The 26,855-nt window shown below is 49.1% G+C and overlaps 1 protein-coding gene across 3 annotated transcripts in view; it reads left to right on the forward strand.

Moving 5' to 3' along the window:
* Positions 1-26,855, forward strand: part of Ubr1 (Ubr1 ubiquitin ligase) — a 61,596-nt gene that overhangs the window by 18,121 nt on the left and 16,620 nt on the right. For all 3 annotated transcript variants that reach the window (XM_089560232.1, XM_089560234.1, XM_089560233.1), the window contains exons 9-20: positions 591-828; positions 5,523-5,909; positions 6,812-6,940; positions 11,076-11,223; positions 11,921-12,173; positions 13,145-13,355; positions 17,274-17,476; positions 18,508-18,919; positions 20,766-21,016; positions 22,071-22,212; positions 23,538-23,643; positions 25,572-25,783. In XM_089560232.1, the coding sequence (XP_089416358.1) occupies positions 591-828; positions 5,523-5,909; positions 6,812-6,940; positions 11,076-11,223; positions 11,921-12,173; positions 13,145-13,355; positions 17,274-17,476; positions 18,508-18,919; positions 20,766-21,016; positions 22,071-22,212; positions 23,538-23,643; positions 25,572-25,783 (2,692 nt within the window). The remainder of the gene's footprint in view (positions 1-590; positions 829-5,522; positions 5,910-6,811; positions 6,941-11,075; positions 11,224-11,920; positions 12,174-13,144; positions 13,356-17,273; positions 17,477-18,507; positions 18,920-20,765; positions 21,017-22,070; positions 22,213-23,537; positions 23,644-25,571; positions 25,784-26,855) is intronic.

Below are 26,855 nucleotides of genomic sequence, written 5' to 3' on the forward strand. Positions count from 1 at the left end.
TGCGCATTGAAATCAAGTGCATAAATGAAACTACTTCAGCAACTGCTTATTGTTATCGGCGTCACGGAGTGGTGGCTTGGTATTTCTTGAAAGTTTGTAGCGCTGCCGGACAGCCGTACAGCCAATACTGCTACGTGTTGCCTTTGCTAGCATTGCTGTGCTTACCTAGTCACCTATGCCGTACAGCTGTAGTTACTGTATTTGCCGTATGGTGGTGCTAAATCTCTCTATTATCGAGATTGCCTACCTAGCCTACTGCAGTCATAGGTAACGATCGGCCTTGTGAGCATCTGAAGTGTCCCGTCAGCAAGGTGCCAACATCGGTTGCGAAGACACGCTAGTTTACTACGACGCTGGTTTGCAAAAAAAAAGGGGCTGCCTTCTTTGCAGAGGCTTTCTAACCACACACTGTCACAGCCGGGCAGCTCCTCACTGAGCGCGCAACCGCCGGCAACGCCCCGCCGTTGAAGAGCCTCCCTTTTAGCTTGATTGTTTTTCGACTGGAAGTTGCTGTGTGCCCCTGACACTTGTAGCAGCATTGCAGTCGGGTCCCAATGACCGCATGCGCACTCTTCTTTCTGTGCGTGCAGGACGTTCCTGTCGGAGTGTGAGAAGCACCGCAATGCGGAGGGGCGGCTGGCGTTCGAGCGCAACCATGCCAACGTGGCTTTCCGGCGGGCCCAGTTTGTGCTGTACGACCTGCGTTACCTCCTCTCGGTGCCCCCTGACGTGTGGACCGAGCGGTTGCGCAAGGGCTTCCTCTACGGCATCACCTCCCTCCTCACCCTGCTCACCTGGATGCAGGGCATGGACTCCGTCGTCCGACAGGTACCTGATTTTACAGCGAGAGCTGTTAGTGGCACCTTCGCTGGCTGTGCGGCGTTGGCGTAACACGAAGGAGCTCGAAGAGCAAAGAGACAAAAAAAATTGAATGGACTCAGGATGACCAAAGGGTAGTGGGAATGAAAGCAAAGCAGATGCACTGTCTCACTGATTGGTTTGGTTTGGTTTTTTGGGGTTTAACGTCCCAAAGCTACTCAGCTGATGAGGGACGCCGTAGTGAAGGGCTTCGGAAATGTCGACCACCTGGGGTTCTGTGATTGGTTAACATGCAATGACGTCACGCATAATGTCACTCCAGTGTGCCATGGCAGTGCGCCAGAGTGATTGTGTGATAATGTCACACGCACTTTACCAGGGAAGAAGACAAATTAACGAATAACCAGTATTGTGTTCACCACTGCAAACAACTGTTGCTGGATCTCGTGTTTGTTACTCAGTGGTAACTACCGGGCGTGTTTTTTGGACGTTGAGAGCTGGTGATCACATCACATGTCTTGAACTTTCTTCTCTTGATTGCTACTATAACATTTCTAGAACTGCAAAAAACAAACTATTTGTCACGTCAAAGGCGGATGGCCAAGAAATTACTTCAGAAATGGTATTGGTGAAACTCTCTTGCGAGCATTGGAAAGCTAAGATGGTGGCTGTAAGAGGCAACTTTATTCATGCGGTGTTTGAAATGACTGAAAAACTCCGCACTCTTTCAGCAAGCCTGGAGCAGGGTTGTTTGTGATGTCACAAGCTCAGGGTTGCCTATAGATGTCGCCCCATCGTGGTCAAAATGGGTAAATTGAAGCTGATTTCCGCTGAAGCAGGACACTACACAGCTGTGAAATTTGGCAAAAAAAAAAAAAAAGGAGACCGAGATGAACCTGGAGTATAGGTTTCAGTGAAATTTGTGAACCTCAAATAACCCCTGTCGTTGGCCTGAGTTGCCCTAAATTCAGTCGCCAATCCCTAAATGGTTTCAATCCTGGCTTACCAGTGCATGGTACTTTGCTTGCCCAAGCGACACCATGGACCACATCTTTGGGATCTGTGCAAGATTTGGCGCGGAGAGGCGAACATTGTTTGGTAGTGCCTTTGAACATTTCTTGCTCAGGAACGCAGTGATTGTACAGACATGCAAGAGCATGCCAGCATCTCTTGCAAATTGTCATAAGCTATGTACAGCCAGCCAAATCTTTAGCTGGCGTGTGCAACGGCCGCTTTTTCTGCCCTCCTGCGCTCTTTGACGAAGCAAACTTGCCGAAAGCTCAATACAGTAGACTCTCTTTAAGATGAACTCCAAGGGACCATGAAGACTGTTCATCTTATCAGAAGTTCATCTAATTAGGAGTGCTTCTTAAAATGATGTTCGAGCATGCAGTGTGTGCCCAAATACTTCGCATATGTGAACAAAGCCATGAAATAGTCTTTTAGGAAAAAAATAATTGCAACATAAGCATTTATTGCACTACTAGTGCAGTGCATCAGGCACTGTTGAGTGTTGCCCAGTCTGTTACTTTTTTTTTTTTGTCTGTCGAGAAAATCGTCTGCTTGCTACAAGCATAGGCATATCACTTAACCTTCCAAGGTATCCTTCAGTGCCCTCACAGGGGAGGAGCAGCGACAGTTCTGCTTTCACAGAATCGCCCTTTCAACGGAGACGTGGTTAGGTCTCTGTGCCTCCCCACATCGCATGGATCGTTGGCGGTGCAAAAAAGCTTTCAATTTTTTAGCTTTTTTTTTCTTTCCTTCCGTTGAAATACTGCTCGAATGGTCGAGTAAAGCTGCATGGCTTGGGCACGGCTGGCCGTGAAAGTTCATCTTAGCCAATTAGCACGTGTGCAGTGTACATCTTAAGCAGATTTTTTTTGCATTGACTCTATGGGAAACCAAACAAATGACCACCACTGTTCATCTTAACCAAGGGTTCATCTTAAGCAAGTTCGTCTTAACGGGAGTCTACTGTATTAAGCTGTGGTTTATTCAGCTTCTGCTTAAATTTGATATCTTAGCAAGTTTGCGCCGTCGTAAGCTGCTGGAGCATGGAAAACGCAGCCAGCTAAATATTTGGCCGTCTGTCATCAATGCTCCTAACAAACGCTTTACAAATTAGGCTGTTGCCTCAAGGGAAGGGAATGCTGGGCGTTGAGAGAAAACTCTGGAAGTGGCCTAAGATGGGGAATCGGGCTTGTTGGCAAGTCTTGGTGAATTCAGTGCAAAAAGTGGATGTTTAGTGCTTGTGTTTAGTTTGTTTCTCTTTTTTTCTGCTTTTTTTTGCGCTACATTCACATTTTGAAGAAGCGGCTGACAATGGTGATTTAAGGCCGTTCCACATGAAAGTTACTGAACAAAGTGATTACGACAACTTGGTTGGAATTTTCCGGACAGGCCGCTATTGGAAACTGAACCTAGCAACGTTTAACGCAAGAACCTTATCCAGTGAGGCTAGTTTAGCAGTGCTGTTGGAGGAATTAGCGGGCATTAATTGGGATGTCATAGGGCTTAGTGAGGTTAGGAGGACAGACGAGGCGTATACAGTACTAAAGGGCGGCCGTGTACTGTGCTATCGTGGATTAGCAGACAGACGAGAACTAGGCGTGGGATTCCTCATCAATCAGGATATAGCTGGCAACATAGAGGAGTTTTATAGACCAGATTCTTTTACCCTCACACGCAGGCTGCTGGCGCGCCCCTACTCTCGACACCAGTCGCCATCTATCGGCGCGCGCAGACCGATGGACTGCGGGTCGCGCCGGCGCCGCGCGTAGAATGCATGTTTACGTGTTCGCTTCTGCCGTTGTTGTGCTCCATCAGCTAACGTATGAGGGTTTGTGCTGTGCCTCACTACTCACATTTTCCCTCTACCAGACAGTACTGCGGTTATCTTGCGCGCAGTTAGTCGTTAACGTGACATCTGCGAGTTTTTTTTCCCGTTCAATTGGATGTGAGTAAGTGCGGCGAGGCAGTGCGCGTCTGTCTCGTTGTTTGTGCCCACCATGATGATATTTATATTAATGATTAGCGCTCGTGTCCTGTGTTCACCTTTTCTGTGTCTCATTTTTCGCGCTACGTTTTTCAGTGATGATATTCTGCTTTCTAAACGCTGGCACCGCAGCGGCGACGCTGCTCCACCGAGCCACTGGTGCGGCGGCGCTGCTCAGGGAAATTCTGGAATAGTATTGTAAACAGCAAGGATTTTTCCCGCGGAGTAGTCGGCCAGGTAGCGTACGGACTGGAAACCGGCACTTCTAAGCAGATTTCTGCGCTGGCGTGCCGTTTGTTGCCGTCTTTTATGTGCGCTAGCATCTATGATAATTTTAGGTGCAGGAATGTGGATTTATAGATTTGAATCAGTGGTATAGTAACTGGATAGGCGAGCTACAGACTGAAGGTTGTCCCGACGAAGCGCGTCTTTTCGATCACCTCCTTGCGCTGAGCTTGCTCTAATTCCCATTGAACACATTTCATGCACAGGATTGTAAGCACGACCGCTACCGATTTCAGTTGCTCTTTCCGCACGCATATCATAGGGATCAAGGGGGGGAGGTGGGTAAAGAGTTTACCGTAGTGTCTTTCTGCTTTTGCTATCTACCTTAATCATAGGAAAATATGCGTGATTTTAATACATTCATTCACACTTAGCCAAACGCCTACGCAACGCTGTCACACGCGCAGAGAGATACCGAATGAAATGAACGCGACTTCGGACCTCAGAATTCGTGAAAGCTGGATTCGCTGCTAATATCTATTCAAGCTTTGATGATTTGAGCGAAAGTACGTTTTTACACACCAGGTTGCATAAACCATGAAAAATTAAGTTTTTTGTTGGCGCTGTGACTCAGTTAAGCTCACAGCGGTAATTTGTTGATAAACTGGCGCACCACGCATGCGACAAGAAAGCCCTGTTTGCGGGTGGTACTTTACAGCCGAAGGATTAAGAGTGCATTGGAATTGGAACTGCGTGCTAGCTGCACACCTAATACTTGATATTGAACAAAAAGTTTTTTTTTGCAGTGGAGCACCAAGACGGTAGCGATATAAGCACGTTCGCGTTCTAAGCGTCAGCACAATTCACTTGAATGTTAAACTAAATGTCATTAAAACGCATCAATATGCTCCCTTTAATAGCGTGAATACTTCCTGCAACACAGCCACGCAGCGGAAGTATGCTCGGCAATGTTTTTTTAGCGCCCGAAGCGCGGCTATATGCAGGCGCGGCCGCGGAGCTGCCGCAGCCCCGCAGTCCCCAAAGAAACGCCCGCACCGCGGCGCACCAGTCGGCGGAAAATGGCCGCGCCCAGGAGCGGCTCTGGATTCTGGTCTATAGCATTAACGAGAGAGTGGCAGCTATAGCAATTGGGCTTAATAAGAGGTATAAGCTGAAGGTGGTGCAGGCCTACGTGCCTACATCAAGCCATCAAGGTAACCGCTGGTCCTCAAGGGTAACGGAGTGGATTCCAAGAGAAGGCAAACGTAGCAGGGGGCGGCAGTAAGTTATAGGTGGGCGGATGAGAGTAAGAAGTTTGCGGGGACACGGTGGCCGCAACTGGGGAAGGACAGGGTTAGTTGTAGAGACATGGGAGAGGCCTTTGCCCTGCTGTGGGCGTAGTAAGGCTCATGATGATGATGGTTGGCATTTGTTGAGGTGCTGGATGACATTGATGTACCCTGTCCCCTGCCGTTATTCCCAGGTGGGCCAGCACGTGGAGTTTGAGGCTGAGTGGGAGACCGGCATCAACATCCAGCTGAAGCTGGCGCCCGTCGTGGCCCTGGCCCTGGAGTGGTGCTCCCGGGACCGGGAGGTGGCCATCAAGGCCCTGCGCAAGGCCCTGCGTGCCCTCGAGGGGGCCCAGGGGCGCATGACGGCCATCGGCCGAGAGCTGGCCGACCACTCGGCCTCGTGCGTGGACTACGATGTCTCGCAGAGCCCCGTCTCCATCCACCTTCCGCTGTCACGCTTCGTTGCGGGTCTCCTCCTCTGCCTGGACCGCTTTGGCCTGGGCTACGACTCGCACGAGTTCCAGTTCCGGGGGAAGCCCACGCCCGAGCAGCTCATGGAGCTGCCCCTGAGGACGCAGGTGAGAGGGACTCCTTGCGAGGGCAGGGGGAGATGTGTGGGGACCAGTTGACGGGGAAATACGGTCATGAACCAATATTAATCCTAACATGGTGTTTACAGCGACAGTTGTTCGGGGGTAAGCAGTGTCGTTGTCATTGTAAGATTGTCACCCACGACAAGGTTCTTGAGACCCAGAGGTGAATCTCAATGTTATGATCACGATGAATACGAATATCAATATGAAAAGAATTCGTAAAATTCCCTGGTCAAGGTGCTTTATGTACAGTGTGCAGATTATGTCCGGCCCTTGCGTCACCAGCACTGCAATTGGCAGTTGCGCTGTAAACTACGCTTCTGCTGAACGGTGGTGCGCAGCTGTAAATAAATCCCGTCATCTGTAAACATCTGTGTGTATGCATTTCTGTCGTTGCAGCTTACAGATTTTGTTCATTTTTTTTTTTTTTCACAATATGTGCATATATTTCATAACCCTGCGAGATCATGTCATTTAAATTCTGCTGTAACATGTCAGCTAGTGTCAACTGCTGACGAGGAGGAAGACAGGGCACCCAGCCTCAAGCGGGCTAGCCTGGGGCTGGCTGAGGAACTCTGGCCTCTTGGTGGCTCCAGTAGTGTGGTGAAGCTGCGTGTTTACGGCCACTTCCATTTACGGCCACATCCGTTTACACCTTCCATACGTAGCTTCCAAACCCAAGGAGCACAGGTAATTGGCCCAATATTGGAAAATGGCTGGCTTCAGTGCTCCTCTGTAGGACCAGCATATGCCAATATGTTTCCAATGTTGCGCCGATCAGCTGTGCTGCTGGGGAATGCAGCCTTTGTACGTGGATTTTGTGTTTGACTTACCTGTGTGCGGTTTCTGTGTGTGGCTCCCTGCGTATGACACTGTCTCTGGTGCAGGTGATGGTGGCGCAGTTTCGGGCTGGCATGTGGCGTCGCAATGGCTACTCCCTGCTCAACCAGATCTACTTCTACCACAACGTGCGTCTCCGCAACGAGACCTACGACCGGGACATCACCCTTCTGCAGGCAAGCTGCCCTCCTAATTTTCGTCATTTTAAGTCGACGCTGTTAGGGATTGGCTGCTGATGGCTTGAAACTGAGTGGCCTCGAAACATGCTCGATCATTGGGCTTATGAAAGAGTCATATGTTGGGTTACATGTTCACAGCGGCTGCCAGATCTGGCAATGGCTGCAGAGGTAGACTGAGTGAATGAGACTTTCATAACTGAAAAGCACACTGACAGCCATTTTGAATGCCTTTGAACGCTTGAGCAAACAGTGCAGCTTGTATCGCACACTGGCATAGTTGCAATAGCAGTGAAGTGGGCTGTCATTCATTTGATTTTCCAGTTTGATTTGCATCAGTGCTTTGGCCATGTCAGCATCATGTGTTCGAGCTGTAATTATTCATAGTCAGCTTTAATAGATGGGATTACAGTCGAACCCGGATATATCGAACCCGCATACAGTCGCCGACCGTTTTTTCGGACTTGAAGGGACCCGAAAAATGGTCCGAATAATCGAACAGTCCGAAAAATCCGTGAAGCACAAGAAATCACTTTATTCAGAGGAAATCGGCTTAAAAAAGTCGCTGATTTTACCTTGCAGCAAATTTCTTTTGCTGGCGACGATTTGCGCTTGTATTTGCGCCAAAGTTGTCGTTTCGCTGTACACGCTGGACAGCAAGTTCACAGCGTTCGTAATTTGTGCAAGCGATGGCTGTGGTAGGCCGCCCGAGTCGTCGTCGGAGTCCGACTCGTCTTCAGGTTGAAGAACCTGGCGTACAAGTTCGTCGTCCGTGAGGTCCGCACACATATCGAGGCCGTCGTCCACTTCAACAAACTCGCGGAACGTGGAGCCCGTTGGAATGTCCATTCCGTTCCCGCGAAGGTCAACGATGAGGTCTTCGCCACTGTCTGCAGTCAAATCCTCAGAATCGTTGCAGTCTTCTACGTCATCGACTTCATCGGCGGAGAATCCAGCGTGCCTGAAGCAATTAGCAATTGTTTCCGCTCTCACTGCCTTCCACGCGTCAGCCAGCATGCTAACCGCCGCAAAAAGATCCGTGGCGTACTTTTTCCCGTTGTCAAAACAAAGGACTGTGCGCCGCAGAAGACGGGTCCGATAATGCACCTTCAGGTTTTTGATCACCCCCTGGTCCATTGGTTGGAGCACGCTGGTGGTGTTTGGTGGCAGGTATTCGAGCCGAATGGCTTTCAGGTTGTCGATGGTGCCGTGAGCCGCACAGTTATCAACAAAAATAATAACTTGTCGCCCCTGCCGCTCGAAACTTCGGTCGAGTCGACGCACGTAATCTTCAAACAAAGCATGAGTGATCCATGCCTTGGAGTTGCTGCAGTACCACACGGGAAGGTTCTTCGCGCCCTTAAAACACCTAGGATTTTTTGATTTGCCTATCACAAGAAGTGGCAGCTTCTCAGTGCCAGTGGCATTTGCACCTACCATTACTGTTATCCTTTCCTTGCTGTGGCGGCCCCCTGAACAGGAGTCACCCGAAAAAGAGAGGGTGCGGTCAGGCAACATCTTGAAGAAGAGGCCGGTCTCGTCACAGTTGAAAGTGTCCTCCGGGCTGTACTGGCTCAACAAGGGCTTCAACTTCGTCTGACGGTAGTCTGCTACCGTGGCTGGGTTGGCGGCTCCGCTCTCCCCGCACATCTTCTTAAAAGACACACCGTGTCTCTTCTTGAAACCGCGGAGCCATCCGTCCGTGAACTTGAATTTTTCAATTCTCATTCTCACGGCCAGGGTCTCTGCCTTTTCCTTCAACGTGTCGCCCGACACTGGAAGGTTTTTCGCTAAAGCAGCTTTAAGCCAGAGTAGCAAGGCCTTCTCCAATTCGGGGTGGTCGCCTTTCCTGTCGTTCTTCTGGCTGCTGCTGTGGGACGCCTCAAAGGCGGAAAAAATCTTCTCCTTATTTTTCACGTAATCCGAAATAGTTTGCTTCGACAGTGCGAACTCCTTGGCCACGTCAGCTTGCGTTCGCCCACTCAGCACTAGCTTTATGATCGCTGCCTTTTTCTCAAGGGTCATGGTAGAATAGCTCCCACGCTTCTTTGAAGGACCCGGCAGCACCGGCGGGGCCATGTCCACAGCCCGAGTGCGCACCACACCGCTCGTCAAACACGCAAAAATGAGGCACTTTTCGTTCAGAGCGGTGGAACCGCCGGACGCAAGGAACCGCCGGACGCAATCACAAAACGGCCAAAGGATTGACGGCGCGCCACTCGGTTGACGCGGTCGGAGAAACTCGTGTGACAACACGGCGAATGGCGAACGTATGAGACAAAGCACAAAGGGATAGCTACCCGCGTCAGCGTTGGCGACAAAAGCAGGTTGACGGCGATGACAATCCGACTGCCACCTCGAAGTGGCAGAAATTGCAGGGACCTCTACTGGCAAAAATGGGGCACCGAAACCATGTCAAGCCAATCCAACTGCAGAGCCAATCCACCTCAATCCAAGATGGCGCCTGTTGTGCCGGCGAAAAGCCGATAAGATGGCAGATTTTGGCCTGCAGGCGACTGAAATTAGTCCGAAAAATCGAACTTTCGGACTTTTAAAGTCCGAAATATCCGTCGCGAATATGTATGCGCTTCTATGGGGTGACTGACGGTGCCTCACTGAAGTCCGAAATATCCTACAAGTCCGAATTATTGGAGTCCGAATTACCCGTCGGCTACTGTATTTCGAATTATTGGCTATATCGAACACACAGATTACCTCCTTGAAAATACTATGTAAAAGTATAGGACAGTTGCGTTGTATATCGAATTCCATTTTCGCCGGACATTGGATATATCGAACGCCGCGCCGCGCCCCTGGAAGGTGCGCTTTCCCCAAAGACATTCCTTTCCGGTCCTCAGCCGCCTCATCGGAGAACATTTCCGCAGTCAGTCAGCAGGCGCAGGGCCTTTTTTTTTTTTCCTTCCCCGTTTTTGTGCCCCACCGGCGCGAGCTTTCCCGCTCCTCCTGTACCGCCGGCGTGTGCTTAGCCAAGGTCATTGGAGCTCAGCGAAGAGAGAGCGCGGCACGGAGATGCGCGGCGATGTTTCTAAGCCACGCCTCCTGGGGAAAGGAAGAGAGAGAAAACGGTCGCTCGTGGGTCTGGAGAGAATGAAGAGCTCAGAAAAAAAAAAAAAGCGAAGCCCAGAGCGCCGATCTTTCTCCCTGCTCTTTCTTTTCCCTCTGTCGTTTCTTCACAGCCGCGTTGACTGCCGCTCGCATAGGCTTCGCTCGGACCGCTCCATCTGCGCCTCGCCTGTTTTTCTTGTGTGTGCCTGTGTTTCAACGCGCGACGTGAAGCAGGCCACAGTAGCCAGCTGTTTTGACAAGGCAGGCCTTGAAGTGGCCGGAGATGAATGTCCGGAAGATTTAGATGACGATGAGTGCTTGAACGACGCGTTTCGCGACTTGTCCAATTTTCCCGGCGCCGTTCTGTCCGAAGTGACGGTTGAGGACTTTATTAACGCTGACGGCGAAGTTCAGGCGGTAGCTGACCTTGCTGATGAGGACATTGTGGTCAGAATAGCTGGCGTTCAAGACGCCGATTCCAGTGACGACGAGGGCAACTGTGTTGTCTAAGAAACGCGTCCGTGCACAGCCACTGAACTGGCGTCAGCGTTCAGCCTGATTCGGCGCTCTCGCACCTGGACAGTCTCGAGAAGATCGAGGCCAGTGTTTTGAACTTCGTTTCCCAGTGGAAAAAGCAGCTCAAAATGAGTTCTTTTTTTTCCGCGAAATAAAGTGCTTTCACATTGCGTGCCCATACTATGTGATTCGTGGCTGTTCCAAACGGTAAGCCACAATTTGTTGCTATCGGGAGTGCAGTTTTAGCCTATATCTGTATATCGAATTTTCGCTATATCGAACTATTTTCCGATCCCCTTCGAATTCGATATATCCGGGTTCGACTGTATAAACTTGAGACAAGGGAGAGATACCTGAACCGAGGATCTTCAGTGCAGTGCAACTGCCTACTTGACAAGTGCTAGAGCATAACAGGCCATGCAGCACCAGTCACTTCTGTTTTGCTACTCTCTGTAACGAATTGGATGCTTCGTACACTAATTAATCACCCTAGAGCAGACAGGTTGATGGACTCGTTGATGCCACGGTTGATGGTGTCTCTTGCTGTGCCCAGGCTGCTGCGGCGCTGCTGGAGAGCAACGAGTTCCTCATCCATGTGCTCAACAAGTACGGCCTGCTGGGCTGGGCGTCCAACACCTACGACAGCACCCAGGACGAGGCCAACGCCCAGCTCACCGTCACCACCGCCGAGGAGTTCCTGGGTGGGTGTGGGGCTGTATTGCATGTCGTGGGTTAAGCTTGTTTGCCATTTGCCAAGTGCACTAGACGTTTAGTATAATGAATACTGATCTCAGTGCAACAGTTTCTTTTTTTTATTTGTAAATGTCACTGTTAAAAGCTGTGTACTCTTCCTGTGACTTAACGAAGTGAAAAAAAATGCGCAGGAGATCATATGATGTGTTGGGATAAATCTGTGGAGGCTCGTATGTGGAGATGCATTTACTGGTTGTTTTTTTGGGGGGGGGGGGGGGGGGGGGGCTTTTGGTTGGTTGGTTGGTTGGTTGGTTGGTTGGCCAGATGTGGACCGAGTGAAGGGGGTGCTTCTTGACTGTGGAGGGTATGCACACATGTGGGTTTTGGAGGGTTAGAAGAGTATGCTGCTGACACTGTAAAAACGTAAAAATGCTTGGGGTAGACTTGCACATTTTCTTTCATGTGCAGGCATTGTTACCATTGCGTGGCAGCGAACATTGGCCATGGATCAGATGGGCTGTGCTGCAGCACCACCTTTCATACAAATAAAAATAAAATGAAGAAACCTTTGGCAGATGTGTATCCTCTCTGCAGTTAATGTGGTTATGAGCTTGCTTAAATTGAGGTGACAATGGCCTTGAAGACCACCGCACTGTTTGTTGTTGCTTCTGGCACTGATGAACACTACTTGTGCTGCCTCTGCAGGACTGGTGCTGACGCTGGTGAGTGAGCGCAGCCTTCCCGGGGTCGGGGCGGTGACCGAGGCGGAGCGTCTCCAGCGGGAGGTGGTGCAGCTGCTGTGCGTGGAGCCCCTCCCCCACAGCCAGCTGGTGAAGCTGCTACCCCGGGGGGGCTCCCCCGCCCGGGAGGCCCAGGTGGAGCAGGTGCTGCAGCGGGTGGCACACTTCCGCCGGGACCAGCGGGCCTCGGCCACCGACGCCTCCGGGGCATCCACCAGGTCGGTGGTGCTGGTACAAGCGTACCACAATCCACAACGTACCGGAATCATGAGCGTAACTCAAAGGTTGATTTTGCTGGTGCGGAGTGCGTGCACGTACATATGCACGCACGCACAGTAAAATTGAGTAATAAAGGTTTAGTGGTTATGCACGGGGTGATCTTGACGTCTATTAGCTGGACAAAAACTTGCATTATGTTTGAGTAAGTGGAGCAAATTAATGTTATATTTCTCATAACATGAAAGACAGCTCTTGACTGAAAAACAGTGTACACAGCAGAATCCCATGCACTGGAATGCATTACCTGCTCCTTAACTTTGCCATATTGAGCTTCACTGCTTTGGTTTGTCTGCCGCACCAAAGCATTTCTTGAAGTAGGTGCCAGGAAATTTGATTAAACTAGTTGGTGAATAATCTAGAAAAATGGGGAATTTCAAAACTTCAGTACGGCTGGGCATCTTGCTCCTCTGGATGACAATGAAAAGAATGCATCCAGGATTAATGCCGCTTGTAGTGTCCGCGTCTTAGTGTTGATTGTGAACAAGGCTTCCAAAATACAAAATGGGTGTTTGACCATTTTGCCTTCAAACTTCAAACTCCTTGGCTCTCTGTTTGTTGTGGCCATGTCATAAAGTACAGACATCACAATATGGAGCGTACGATTTTCTTGCAGCAAGCCAAAGTACTGGCTTAGTTTGGTGAAGACATGTCTTGTGACATGTAAGAACTGTATGACAGGGAATTGATGTGCTTTCCTTTGTTTGTCACATTGTTTTTGCATTACAATTTCAGTGCTACAGTTGAGCTAGGGTCATTGAAGCCACTGGCTTAGCCTAGTGCTCTCTTCTGTGTACATGCCAGGAAGCTCTGATGAAGCAATTTAGAGCTATCCTGGCTTCTTAATGCTGAACTCTATGGTTGCAATAAAGACCATTTCCTGTCTCTCTCTCTCCCTTCCCCACTGCTGCAGCCGGTATGAGCTGCGGCCGGAGTTCTACAATGAGTTCAACCCGTTCTTCTACCACTACACGCGCGAGGAGCAGTCCAAGGCGGAGGAGGCCCAGTTGAGGAGACGCAAACAGGCAGGCCTCGAGCCCTGCTGCCCACCCCCCATACCTCCCGAGTTTGCCCGCCCATTCGCCATGGTCGTCAACCTGCTGCAGTGTGACGTCATGCTCCGGGTGGGTGGCCCTCTCATTGTGCCAGTTCCGAAAACCGCTCTCTTGTCTTCCTTTATGCCTGGAAATATGGGGGTCGCTTATTGGTTCAGCAGTTCACGACTTAGGCCACGCTACCTGCATCTTTGAGTTGGACATTTCAGGTCTGCTCAAAACTTAGAAAAAGTGTAGTTACAGGTCACTGCTGATGGTTCGCTTCACTGCTCATAGGTGGCGCTTCATTCTACTTGGGCATTTCTGGGGTGACATAAAGTGGATGCCACAGTAGCTGCACTACCTGCATCTCTGAGTTGGACATTTCAGGTCTGCTCAAAGCGTAGAAAAAGTGCAGTTACAGGTTACCGCTGATGCTTCACTTCCCTACTCATAGGTGGCGCTTCATTCTACTTGGGCATTTCTGGGGTGACAAAGTGGATGCCACAGTAGCTGCACTACCTGCATCTCTGAGTTGGACATTTCAGGTCTGCTCAAAGCGTAGAAAAAGTGTAGTTACAGGTTACCGCTGATGCTTCACTTCCCTGCTCATAGGTGGTGCTTGATTCTACTTAAGTACTTCTAGGGTGACATAAAGTGGGTGCCACAGTGGCTGCACTGCCTGCATCTCTGAGTTGGACATTTCAGGTCTGCTCAAAATGTAGAAAAAGTGTAGTTACAGGTTACCGCTGATGCTTCACTTCCCTGCTCATAGGTGGTGCTTCATTCTACTTAAGTACTTCTAGGGTGACATAAAGTGGATGCCACAGTGGCTGCACTGCCTGCATCTCTGAGTTGGACATTTCAGGTCTGCTTAAAATGTAGAAAAAGTGTAGTTACAGGTTACCGCTGATGCTTCACTTCCCTGCTCATAGGTGGTGCTTCATTCTACTTAAGTACTTCTAGGGTGACATAAAGTGGATGCCACAGTGGCTGCACTGCCTGCATCTCTGAGTTGGACATTTCAGGTCTGCTTAAAATGTAGAAAAAGTGTAGTTACAGGTTACCGCTGATGCTTCACTTCCCTGCTCATAGGTGGCGCTTCATTCTACTTGGGCATTTCTGGGGTGACATAAAGTGGATGCCACAGTAGCTGCATTGCCTGCATCTCTGAGTTGGACATTTCAGGTCTGCTTAAAATGTAGAAAAAGTGTAGTTACAGGTTACCGCTGATGCTTCACTTCCCTGCTCATAGGTGGTGCTTCATTCTACTTAAGTACTTCTAGGGTGACATAAAGTGGATGCCACAGTGGCTGCACTGCCTGCATCTCTGAGTTGGACATTTCAGGTCTGCTTAAAATGTAGAAAAAGTGTAGTTACAGGTTACCGCTGATGCTTCACTTCCCTGCTCATAGGTGGTGCTTCATTCTACTTAAGTACTTCTAGGGTGACATAAAGTGGATGCCACAGTGGCTGCACTGCCTGCATCTCTGAGTTGGACATTTCAGGTCTGCTTAAAATGTAGAAAAAGTGTAGTTACAGGTTACCGCTGATGCTTCACTTCCCTGCTCATAGGTGGCGCTTCATTCTACTTGGGCATTTCTGGGGTGACATAAAGTGGATGCCACAGTAGCTGCACTACCTGCATTTCTGAGTTGGACATTTCAGGTCTGCTCAAAGCGTAGAAAATTGTAGTTACAGGTTACTGCTGATGCTTCACTTCCCTGCTCATAGGTGGCGCTTCATTCTACTTGGGCATTTCTGGGGTGACATAAAGTGGATGCCACAGTAGCTGCACTACCTGCATCTCTGAGTTGGACATTTCAGGTCTGCTCAAAGCGTAGAAAAAGTGTAGTTACAGGTTACCGTTGATGCTTCACTTCCCTGCTCATAGGTGGTGCTTCATTCTACTTAAGTACTTCTAGGGTGACATAAAGTGGATGCCACAGTGGCTGCACTGCCTGCATCTCTGAGTTGGACATTTCAGGTCTGCTCAAAGCGTAGAAAAAGTGTAGTTACAGGTTACCGCTGATGCTTCACTTCCCTGCTCTTAGGTGGTGCTTCATTCTACTTAAGTACTTCTAGGGTGACATAAAGTGGATGCCACAGTGGCTGCACTGCCTGCATCTCTGAGTTTGACATTTCAGGTCTGCTCAAAGCGTAGAAAAAGTGTAGTTACAGGTTACCGTTGATGCTTCACTTCCCTGCTCATAGGTGGTGCTTCATTCTACTTAAGTACTTCTAGGGTGACATAAAGTGGATGCCACAGTGGCTGCACTGCCTGCATCTCTGAGTTGGACATTTCAGGTCTGCTTAAAATGTAGAAAAAGTGTAGTTACAGGTTACCGCTGATGCTTCACTTCCCTGCTCATAGGTGGTGCTTCATTCTACTTAAGTACTTCTAGGGTGACATAAAGTGGATGCCACAGTGGCTGCACTGCCTGCATCTCTGAGTTGGACATTTCAGGTCTGCTTAAGGGGGGACCCTGGTCTTGAAAAAAAAATTTTTTATTAATGAAGTCACAGTTATAAAATTTTCAGGCGACATGTATTTTTGTGCGCTGATTCTAGATATGTCATTTAATTTCGTGTAAAGCAATTTCTTGAGCACTAGTGCAATTTTTATGCAAGTATTTTGGGAAAAGTTTTGCAGAAAATTTGCTGCAGGAAACTCGCTCTAATGCATGTCGTTGGGTTCTCTTGACACCAAGGAATGCAATAAGGGTAAAATTATCATCCTGGCTATCATAGAACTTGAGTTATAGAGTTTTGAAGTTGTCGCTTCAGAAATGAGAAGAAAAGTGTGTATTTCTGTTTCTGAAGTGGCAGCTTCAGTACCCTATAACTCAAGTTCTATGATAGACAGGATGATAATTTTACCCTTATTGCATTCTTTGGTGTCAAGAGAACCCAGTGGCATGTGTTTCAGCGAGTTTCCTGCAGCAAATTTTCTGCAAGACTTTTCCCAATATACTTGCATAAAAATTGCACAAGTTCTCAAGGAATTGTTTTACATGAAATTAAATGACATATCTAAAATCAGCACACAAAAATACATGTGGCCTGAAAATTTCATTACTATGTCTAGATTAATAAAATTTTTTTTTGAAGACCAGGGTCCCCCCTTAAAATGTAGAAAAAGTGTAGTTACAGGTTACCGCTGATGCTTCACTTCCCTGCTCATAGGTGGTGCTTCATTCTACTTAAGTACTTCTAGGGTGACATAAAGTGGATGCCACAGTGGCTGCACTGCCTGCATCTCTGAGTTTGACATTTCAGGTCTGCTCAAAGCGTAGAAAAAGTGTAGTTACAGGTTACCGCTGATGCTTCACTTCCCTGCTCATAGGTGGTGCTTCATTCTACTTAAGTACTTCTAGGGTGACATAAAGTGGATGCCACAGTGGCTGCACTGCCTGCATCTCTGAGTTGGACATTTCAGGTCTGCTCAAAGCGTAGAAAAAGTGTAGTTACAGGTTACCGCTGATGCTTCACTTCCCTGCTCATAGGTGGTGCTTCATTCTACTTAAGTACTTCTAGGGTGACATAAAGTGGATGCCACAGTGGCTGCACTGCCTGCATCTCTGAGTTGGACATTTCAGGTCTGCTCAAAGCGTAGAAAAAGTGTAGTTACAGGTTACCGCTGATGCTTCACTTCCCTGCTCATAGGTGGTGCTTCATTCTACTTAAGTACTTCTAGGGTGACATAAAGTGGATGCCACAGTGGCTGCACTGCCTGCATCTCTGAGTTGGACATTTCAGGTCTGCTCAAAACGTAGAAAAAGTGTAGTTACAGGCTACCGCTGATGCTTCACTTCCCTGCTCATAGGTGGTGCTTTATTCTACTTAAGTACTTCTAGGGTGACATAAAGTGGATGCCATAGGAGCTGAGGTGTTATGGGGGGAAACTTGAGTTAGGATGCGAGCATGTGAAGTGATGACCATAGGTTACCGTAGGTGGTATAGTAAAGAATTACGGGAAGATCATCTTTTTTTTTTTTTTATGTGCAGGTGCTGAACCTGGTGCTGGAGCGCTCGACGAGCCCCAGCACCTCTGCCTTCTCGGAGACCCAGCTGGAGAAGGCGCTGCACCTCATGGGCATTGCCCTGCACGAGGAGCAGAGGCTGCGGGACAAGGGGGTGCCCATGGCGGACTCCTTCTTCGCCTTCACCACCAGGGCCACCCAGGCGGGGCTCGCCACTGCCCTGGAAAAGTGAGGGAATTCCCGCGCATTCTGCCAGGCCGTGTTGCATCGCGTCTGCGTGACCAGTATTACGCCGAGCACCGTGAGATTAGGGTATAGGGAAAAAGCGGCGGCGGGGTCGTTCGTAGAAAAAAGAAATGAGAGGGAGAGTGGCGTAGCGCTTTGGCAGTGGAGCCATTCATGCTTAGGGTTGCAAGGAGAAGTTTATGGACTACATCTCAGTGGCATTTCGAAATGTACCAGACACATTTTGTCAAGACACAGTTGCTGCCATGGTCTGCAGCATACTTAGTGGGATTGTCTGTTGTTCTTGCATTGTGACTGTGTGCTAGTGTTCAGAGTTTCTTTTCCCTTCATCCCAGCTTTTGGTTACAGGCTGCTGTTGGGTGTGCATCTTTTTGTGTCTTTTGAATCACCGTGGCTGAAGCTTGTGATCACATCTTAGTTTGTTGCAGCTTCTGCATTCCACAGGCACAAACCACCTTGAATGCTTGTGTCCTTATGTATCCCTCTCCACCTAGGCTATCTTGTGCGCTGTCATCTTGTTTGTAAGTTTTTTAAGTGCCAGTGGTAGTGCTGATCCGACAGTTCTGATGGTTCTTGAGTAGGCGCCTTGTAGTCTTGCTTATACACTGAAGAATTGCAGCTTTGGTCTGAATTGTTCATTCAGGCCCTACATACTTTATCCTATATGATGGGTGTTGCAGGCGATGCTTGACAGTTGAGCGCCCTTGCATCTGAAAAGGATTTTTCAAATGTTGTCGCTATCTATTTCTGTATATTTTTCAACGCAACAGAAGCGGCTTGTTTTAGATGCAGAGTTATTGCTTATTTCTAGCGCCACATTGAACATTGGCTTATTGATCGGTTTCTGTTGCTTCTTTGTTCCCTTTTGTACTCCCTCGTGTTCTCCAGTTAGTGTTAGTGCGATCCTGCTTGCATGCCTCACATGAAAGTTCTCTGACTTCTCTGTTTTTGTCTAGGGGTTTCATTTTCAAGGGATGTAAACTCGCTTTCTTTCCTCCTCTCCTGACTGCTAGGTGCGTGGCTTCACCCCGTGCGCCCAGCCAGAAGCCCTTGCTGGAGCACACGCTGCGGCACTTCCGCCGAGTCCGTGACGGCCCCTCAGACACGTCGTCCACTCCGATGGAGGTCGAAGAGACCCCCGGCAGCAGCGGCGGCAAGTCGGAGGGAGGCGGTGGTCGCAACGCGGCAGCGGCCGCGGCCAGGCGCGCCCGCATCATGGCCCAGATGTCGGCCATGCAGAAGAACTTCATCCGCGAGTACTCGGACCTCTTCAAGGAGGCGACGGAGGCGGAGGTGGCCTCGGCCGCGGCCCCGGAGGTGGTGCGGCACACGTGCATCCTGTGCCGAGAGGACGAGGAGCTGTCGCTGAGCGGCCGCACGCTCGTGCTCTCGGTGCTCGTGCAGCGGTCCACCGTGCTGTCCAAGGTGGGTTGGGAAAGGAAGGGCTGTGTTGCACCGTCCTGCAGTGTTGCATTGTACTGTGCTGAGGGAGTTCTGAAACACTTTCGTTTTAAGCTGTCACTGGTCTTTTGGCTCTTGGCAGCTTTGCTTCGCACGTATATTGGAACATGAGCGGGGACAGTGGAATGCTTGGGACGCATGAAACAGTCATTCATGCATCTGCATTTTACCACGTTTACTTGCATAACAAACACACATGCATTTTTGTTTGCAAACAGATGCTTGATTCGATATTTGAAGGCAATTCTTCTCCGTATTTGTATTCTGCTTGTATTAGAAAATTTCAGAATTTGCACACCCCTATAGAAGAGCTTAACCAGGCACAGTTTTTTTATTTCCTTTTAACGCATGTGTGTGTGTCTCAGTGCTGGTGAGCTTTCTGGGATGAGTCCACTCGCAGCTGCCAAGCTTGCAATCTTTTGGGACATTATGGCTTTGTTCGGATCATGAACTGTGAAGTGCTTCATTTTCGACAAGAGGCTGCGGGTCATATCTAGCTTGGCAATTAGAAGTGGTCGTCCTGTTCATATTGTGCTCTTAACAAGGTAATGTGTTGGTTTCGAATATTTTTTTTGTCAGACCTATGTAGAGTCGACGACCAATTTTTCAGACTCTCTAGAGTCTGTGAAAACAACCGAAAAATCAAGCAGTCCGGAAAGTCAATTTCATAGAAAAAAATCACTTTAATTCTTTGCTAATGCGCCTGAGGAAGGGCTTAGTAGTTTAGTGCACATTCTGAAGCTCTTTATGACTGAATCTGGCCGTGCGTCTTGTACACAGGTGACAGGCGACAACCGCTTACGCGAGTTCGACATATGATTGCTGTATTGCCTTTGACATGTCGCCAACAAATGTTTTGTGTTGGGACAAAGTCTAGAGGCGAAAGCGAACCCGTTGCAGCGAGAACTCCAGTGCCTCCACAGTATGAAGGACCCGGAACGAGAATGCGAAGATAGCGGAACGATAACAACCGACAAACTACTGAAACAAGTGCTCTTTTGGCATGGGCTGTCATGATTGGGCCTAGCAATTGGAGCCAAAAGTGACATCGTAACTGGCGATGTGCACTGTGTGGTGTCTTGCGCATAATGGGAGGTGTCTTGCCCGTAATTAAAGTTGTTGACGGTTTTATGATATAACATTCAGGGTTGTGGTGCTGTTTGCTGCGGGTATGCTCACCTTGATTTTAAATGCGCCACCATTTTCTTGCACGTCCTCCATCTCTGTGAAGCCGTACGCCTCCCACCCACTTCACTGGTACTTCTTCTCACATTCGAGATGAAAGACTGCGTAGATGAGTCCCGCGAACTGCAACTACTGTTCAAGTTCGTGTGGTGGTCGAAGCACAAGAATGCTACGAATTCGAAACCACGACTCATGGAGAATATCAGCCCCACCATTTAAGAAGCTTCCTTTTAGCTCGAATTTTGTTTTGTTTGATTCTTGTATTGAAATTGTTGATCTTCCTTGCAGTTCGACTTTATAAGGTTCCTCTGTGCACGTTATGGGGTGGGTTGAATATTGGCTGTGAATGTGATCCCAGCAGCACGAATTATTGGCCCAATATTGGGAATGTATTGGCAAAGGCCGGTCCTACAACGCCCCAGAGTGAAACCATCCGTTTCCAATATTGGGCCACTAATTCGTGCTGCTTTGGCGATTGGATCACATCTTGAAAATTGAGCAATCAGCTACAATGAGTTCGGAATTTCAGCATGTTTGAAAAAATTGACGACTGTATTTGTGTTGCATAATGTTTGTTTTTCAAGCAACATCTTTGGAAAAAGCTCTGTGTGTCTTCCGCGCGTAGGACCGCCTGCAGCTGCCACCGCCACCGCCGTCGTCGGGTGGGGAGGATGAGGACGACTCGTCCTCGGGCCCGGGGCCCTCCAAGAAGGAGGCGGCGGCTTCATCCTCGGTCGAGGAGGAAGACCCTACGTGTGCCTTTGCGGACCTGCGCTACGGTCCCCACGCCAGCACCTGTGGCCATGTCATGCATGCCCGCTGCTGGCAGAAGTTCTTCGAGTCGGTCGTCACCAAGGAGCGGCGGCGGCCCGCAAGGTGGATGTCTGGCAACCTTTTCTTCTTCTCGCTTGGAATGACGCAACAGAGGCTGTATTATTAGTACTGCTCTACACTCTAAACACAAAAGGAGTAAAAAAGGGAGTAAGCTGCCCTCTAGCACACTCCTGTTTAGGAGCATGGTATTCCACCCAAGCCCTGGGACAGGTTCCCATCATTAAAAATAAGGAATGCTTACAGTTGGCAGCTGATGAATTCCCTCTTCAAAACATGCGAATTTCTATCGGTGATGAAGATTTTAACTCAAGGTTTCAGTCTCCTCTTTTTCCTAACCTCACAACCTCCTATGCTGCGTTTAACAGCCTCTCCTCTCATTGCTGACTGCATCAAGTTACTATGCTTTGCAGTGGGAATGTGCGTTCGCTGCCAAGAGTAAGCATTCCGTATACATTAAGCGCTCGAAATCTACTCCGGAACTCGAGCAGCATACCTTGCCCCTGAAAAAGAGGGCGCTGGAGGAGAGATTACTCCCTTTTTAGTTTTAGAGCCGCCGCGGTGGCTCAGTGGCTATGGTGCTCGGCTGCTGGCCCGAAAGACGCGGGTTCGATCCCGGCCGCGGCGGTTGAATTTCTTTGGAGCAGAAATTCTAGAGGTCGTTCACGTTAAAGAACCCCAGGTGGTCGAAATTTCCGGAGCCCTCCACTACGACGTCTCTCATAGCCTTAGTCGCTTTGTGACGTTAAACCCCATAAACCAACCAACGAACTCTCTTTTTAGTCCCATACAGGCGTATTTGTGTTTGGAGTGTAAAATGCTCGCTTCTATTGGTTGGCATCATCCCCTTCCTATTGGTCGCTGGCTGGCAGTGACCAATAGGAGTGGGGCTATTATAGCAGTCTCAGTTGCAGATCGTAGTTCAGCCCCAGGGCAGACCTCTGTGACACCTGCGACAGTGCAGTGCTTCCATGCAACTTGTTCATAGAGAGGCAGATGTGAACACCTGTGCAGTGCACGTGACGGTTCCAAACTGCTGTGCAGCTTGTGTAGCAGGAAGTGCTGCCTGCCACAGTCGTTTTGCCCCATGGCCACGCAGGTATGGCCGTCACATCAGCTTCAACGTGGAGAAGCGGGAGTTCCTGTGCCCCCTGTGCGAGTGCCTCAGCAACGCAGTGGTGCCCCTGCTCCCGCCGGTGTCTGCGCTGGTGGCTCCTGAGTGCCTCGAACGGGCTGCCCAGGTGAGGGGGCCGGGAGAGGAAGGACAGTGCAGAGAGAAACACAGTGCTGGTGTTGGACAGGTGCTGAAGGAGTGCCGTTGTAGTGTGTGCGTCCATAGCACATGGGCGGGTCCAGCAAATTACAAAGGGCTGCTACCTAAACAACCATCAGCACCACGCGTGTGTAGTGGGTATCCTTTTCTCAACATAGGTGGTCATGAGCAGCACTTGGGAGCTAAGAGTTGGCTTTCCCACTAGCTTTTGTATGCTTTCATGAGAACATTCTGGGAATAGGCCTGTGTGAATATTCGATGAATTTCAAATATCAGGCTGAATAGCGACCCATTTGATATCCATTTCGATCAGTATGTTTGGTATTTGAAATCTCGGAAGTATTTGTCATAAGCGAACAATGTTTCCGCACTTGGTTCGTGTGGTTTCGGTTCGGCGTGCTCCCTGTGGATGGCGTCATGGTGTGTGCAGCTAAGGGCAACAGCCGCTCAGCAATGAAACCAACAAACTTGGAAGTTTACTTTGGCGCTACCTAACAGTTGTCCGGGAAAGTGACCCCCTGCGTGAGCGAGTTGGGTAAATGGTGCGCAGTTGGAATTTTCATTTGCGGAACTCATTTGTGTACAGATTAGTGTCTGGTTTTATCACGCTGAGCTCCGTCAATCACGGCAGGAAGGGCAACCGGCTCAGCTGAAGTACTTAGACCTCGCATATACTTTGGCCCTGTGTGTTGGACAACTTCCTCAATTTTGGATGGCCGTTATTTTGCAAAAGGTTGACAGCTTCACTGAGTGCACCGGAATCTTCAGCACAGTTCCTTTTTCTTTTTATGTAACTGCCTTGTATGCTAGAAGTATTCTAAATATTCTCTTCGAAATATTTGAAAGAAGATCACTGTTTGCTTCCACCCAAAAAAACCACTGCTCACACAAGCCTATCAGCTAGCCATCAAGCTCAAATTTCTTAGCAGTTACCGTATAAAGCTCGCATAACGGCCGAACTTCATTTTTTAATTTGGGTGGGAAATTCGAAGGTGCGGCCCATGCACGATTCAGTAAAAACGTAAGAACTGTATTTTTTCCTCAGTTATCTAATCCAAAACAGCAGATGCGGCCCTTACTCGAGATTATACGATGCATGTGTCCTTGCCTTTTGACTTGTGTCCTGTTTCTCCTACATTGTGTCTCGTACGCTGTGTCATGCCAACTAAGCCCCGAACCGCTGCCTTAGTGAATTTCAAATTTCATTCCTTTTCAAGAGTTTGGCATGTAGAATTTTAGTGTTTAATAATAAACTCTGCTTTTTTCTTTTTCCTGTTATTTGCTCTGTGGCAGGTGCAGGCTGAGGGCCGAGACCCGAGCTTTGAGGCCTGGCTCTGGGGTGCCCGCCAAGCCTTGGAGCAGGCTATCCTGCTGCGCAGAGAAGGGCCCTACCAGGAGGGTGAGCACACACTGCATCATGCATCCTGTTACATACAAGGCATTGCATGCTACTGCTACAAATGCTGCTGTCAGAGCACTGAGTTGCACCAGTCTGCACTCGCCGACCGATTTTTCGGAACCTGGTGATTTGGACTTGCACGATATTTCGGACTTCATTGAGGAACTGTCGTAGACCTCTCATAAACATGCATACTTCACGGCTGATATTTTGGACCCTGTGGAGTCCTAAAGTTTGCATTTTCAGACTGAAGTAGGTGCCAGCAAGATGCTGTGTAGCCTGGAACATGTTTTTTTTTATATATAGATATGAACAAGCATCACTGCAACAACCAGCCAACTCTTCACTGGTAGCTGCTGCAGTGGCTCAGTGGTTATGGTGCTCGGCTGCTGACCCGAAAGACGTTGGTCCGATCCCGGCCACGGTGGTCGGATTTCTTTGGAGGAGAAATTCTAGAGGCCTGTGTACTGTGCGATGCCAGTGCACGTGAAAGAACCCCAGGTGGTCGAAATTTCCGGAGCCCTTCACTACGGCGTCCCTCATAGCCTGAGTCGCTTTGGGACAACCAAACCAAACACACTAATCCACTGTAATCCATTTTGTGGGGTAGGTCTACTTGGGAAATTTGGGGGTTCCTTTGGAATATTTGGTGGTGGGCCAACTTCGAAATGGTATGAAAGGCTCTCTTTTTTTTTTCCTAGCATGATTCATGGCATGACCTGTGAGCTGTGGCGGGGCTAAGTGCACTGCGACAGCATGAAAGCATGATTCTGGCTGAAATACAAGCTTTCTTGCGAGTAGAACATGGGAAATTTTATTCCTTTTCGAATTATTTTTTTTCTTCATGTTCATGAATTTTTCGGAATGCTCAATCATTCGGACCATTTTTTGGGTCTGCCAATTTTTATAAATCGGTCAGTGACTGCAAATGCCTTGGACTAATCTCGTTGCAGCAGTTTGCATTGAAGCTGGTTTGGTTTGGTTGGTTTATGGGGTTTAACGTCCCAAAGCGACTGAGGCTATGAGAGACGCCGTAGTGGAGGGCTCCCGAAATTTCGACCACCTGGGGTTCTTTAACGTGCACTGACATCGCACAGTACACGGGCCTCTAGAATTTCTCCTCCAAAGAAATTCAATCGCCGTGGCCGGGGCCGAACCCGCGTCTTTCGGGCCAGCAGCCGAGCACCATAACCACTGAGCCACCGCGGCGGCAGTTTGCATTGAAGCGTCCTTCCTTTTCCTGCTTGTTAGAAGAATTCTCATTTGTCATTGCCTATTTCTGTTTCAACATTTAGCTTTTGTTCTACTTCTGCTCTATCTGTCAAAAGAGACTTCACGTGATGCATTTGTTTGAGCCTGTCTCAGTCCTCCTGTCTCAAAAACCCTTTGCATCTGTGGCTTGTGTAGCTGCACAAGCTTGGAGCAGAAACATTCAAGTTAACTAAAAGGGTTTCACTTAAGGACTACGCAGCTAGCTATGGAAGAAAAATTGTAGATGGTTCAAGAGACTGAAAACGTGCAGAGTGGGTGAAGGAACAAACGCGGGTTAATGGCATCCTAGTCGAAATCAAGAGGAAGAAATGGGCTTGGGCAGGACATGTAATGCAAGGGCAAGATAACCGCTGGTCTTAAGGGTGACGGAGTGGATTCCAAGAGAAGGCAAGCGTAGCAGGGGGCGGCAGAAGGTTAGGCGGGCAGATGAGATTAAGAAGCTTGTGGGGATACGGTGGCCGCAACTGGCAAAGGACAGGGTTGATTGGAGAGACATGGGAGAGGCCTTTTCCCTGCAGTGGGCGTAGTCAGGCTGTTAACGAGGAGCCTATTTCCATTTTACTGTGGCTGACCTCTGCCCCACTTGTATCCAAGCTGTTGCTGAAGAAATCAACTTTTTAAAAATTTGCTCCGCCGCGTTCTCAACCTGCATGCAGACAAGCTCCACCCGCAGCTGGTGCCTCCGCCCCTGAAGCGGGTGCTGGAGGTGCTTCCCCGCGATGCGGCCGAGCACCTGTCCCGCCTGTACGCCTGCTACGAGGAGCCGCTCCGAGAGAGTGCCAAAGATGGGGCCGAGGGTGGCAATGGCACCCAGTTTCCTGGCACCCTGTCCGAAATGCTCAAGCTCTTCTGCCAGGCCTGTTACATGGTGGGTGTGCCTGCTTCCGGGGAGTTTTTTGCTTTTTATTTGGAGCCGTGGTTCTTGTCCACTGATGTGTGAGGCAGCTGTTCAGAACTAATTAACAGGGAATCGAAGAGTCTAATGAAAGTGAGTTAGAAGTAACAACATAGTAGAAATATGATCGTGCATGCCCCATTTTTGCAATGACCTGCGTTTGGTGATGAAGGTGGCCTGGGGACCCCGCATTGAGGTAATGCACTGAAAGCCTGGATTGCACAATATTGACTAAGACATTGGCAGACGTCGTATCACGTGAGGTCATTCCAAACCACAATTAAAAGGCAGAGACAAGTGTGTATAACGATGTTATCTAGTGCTTTGCTTGACTGACTGCAAGGAGTTTGGCTCACTGTGTGGAATTGCATTGCGTGCGGCCTGGGGCTGATGATGTGAGGAAGCTTCTGTGCTTGTCACATGCTACAAAAGTTTGGACTCAGACTGATGTTTAGAGATATGCGACTTTGAGTTAACAAGGGTTAAAAGGGGAAGGGGGTCTTAAAAGAGAATTTTTGTTAATGAAGTCTCAGTTTTAAATCCTTTGCGAACATGAATTTTTGTGGTGGTGGAAAGTTTGATCCCCAGCTCTGTCGGGTACCTACCAGTGATGCAATGGGTACAAGCTTTCCCCTGGCCTGGTGTTTGGCTTACCGGAGGTGAAATGCTTGGTAAATTGGTCTTTGACCACGTACTGAGTAGCGAAAAGAGCCACAATGAGCTTTGCTGCGCAAGGGGAATTGCGGTCCCTCAAGGCATTCGTCACATATAGGCGTCAGTACCGTAGTGGAACTACAGTTGAACCTCGTTATAAAGAACTTGAAGGGGCCCGGCATTTACTTCGTTACAGTAGAACCCCGCTGTTACGTTCCTCACTGCTGCGTTTTCCCGGCTGTTACGTCGTTTTCTTCGGGTCCCCGCATAGCTTCCATAGGATCCAATGTATTGGGAACCCCGCTGTTACGTCGTAGCCGAGGAAACGATCCCGCATGATACGTCGCAACCGGGCTCCCCGAACCCGCCCGGGCAATGCGCGCCAACCGGC

Source organism: Amblyomma mixtum, chromosome 9, assembly GCF_055824585.1.
Source record: "Amblyomma mixtum isolate Tamu chromosome 9, ASM5582458v1, whole genome shotgun sequence".
Taxonomy (NCBI): Eukaryota; Metazoa; Arthropoda; class Arachnida; order Ixodida; family Ixodidae; genus Amblyomma; species Amblyomma mixtum.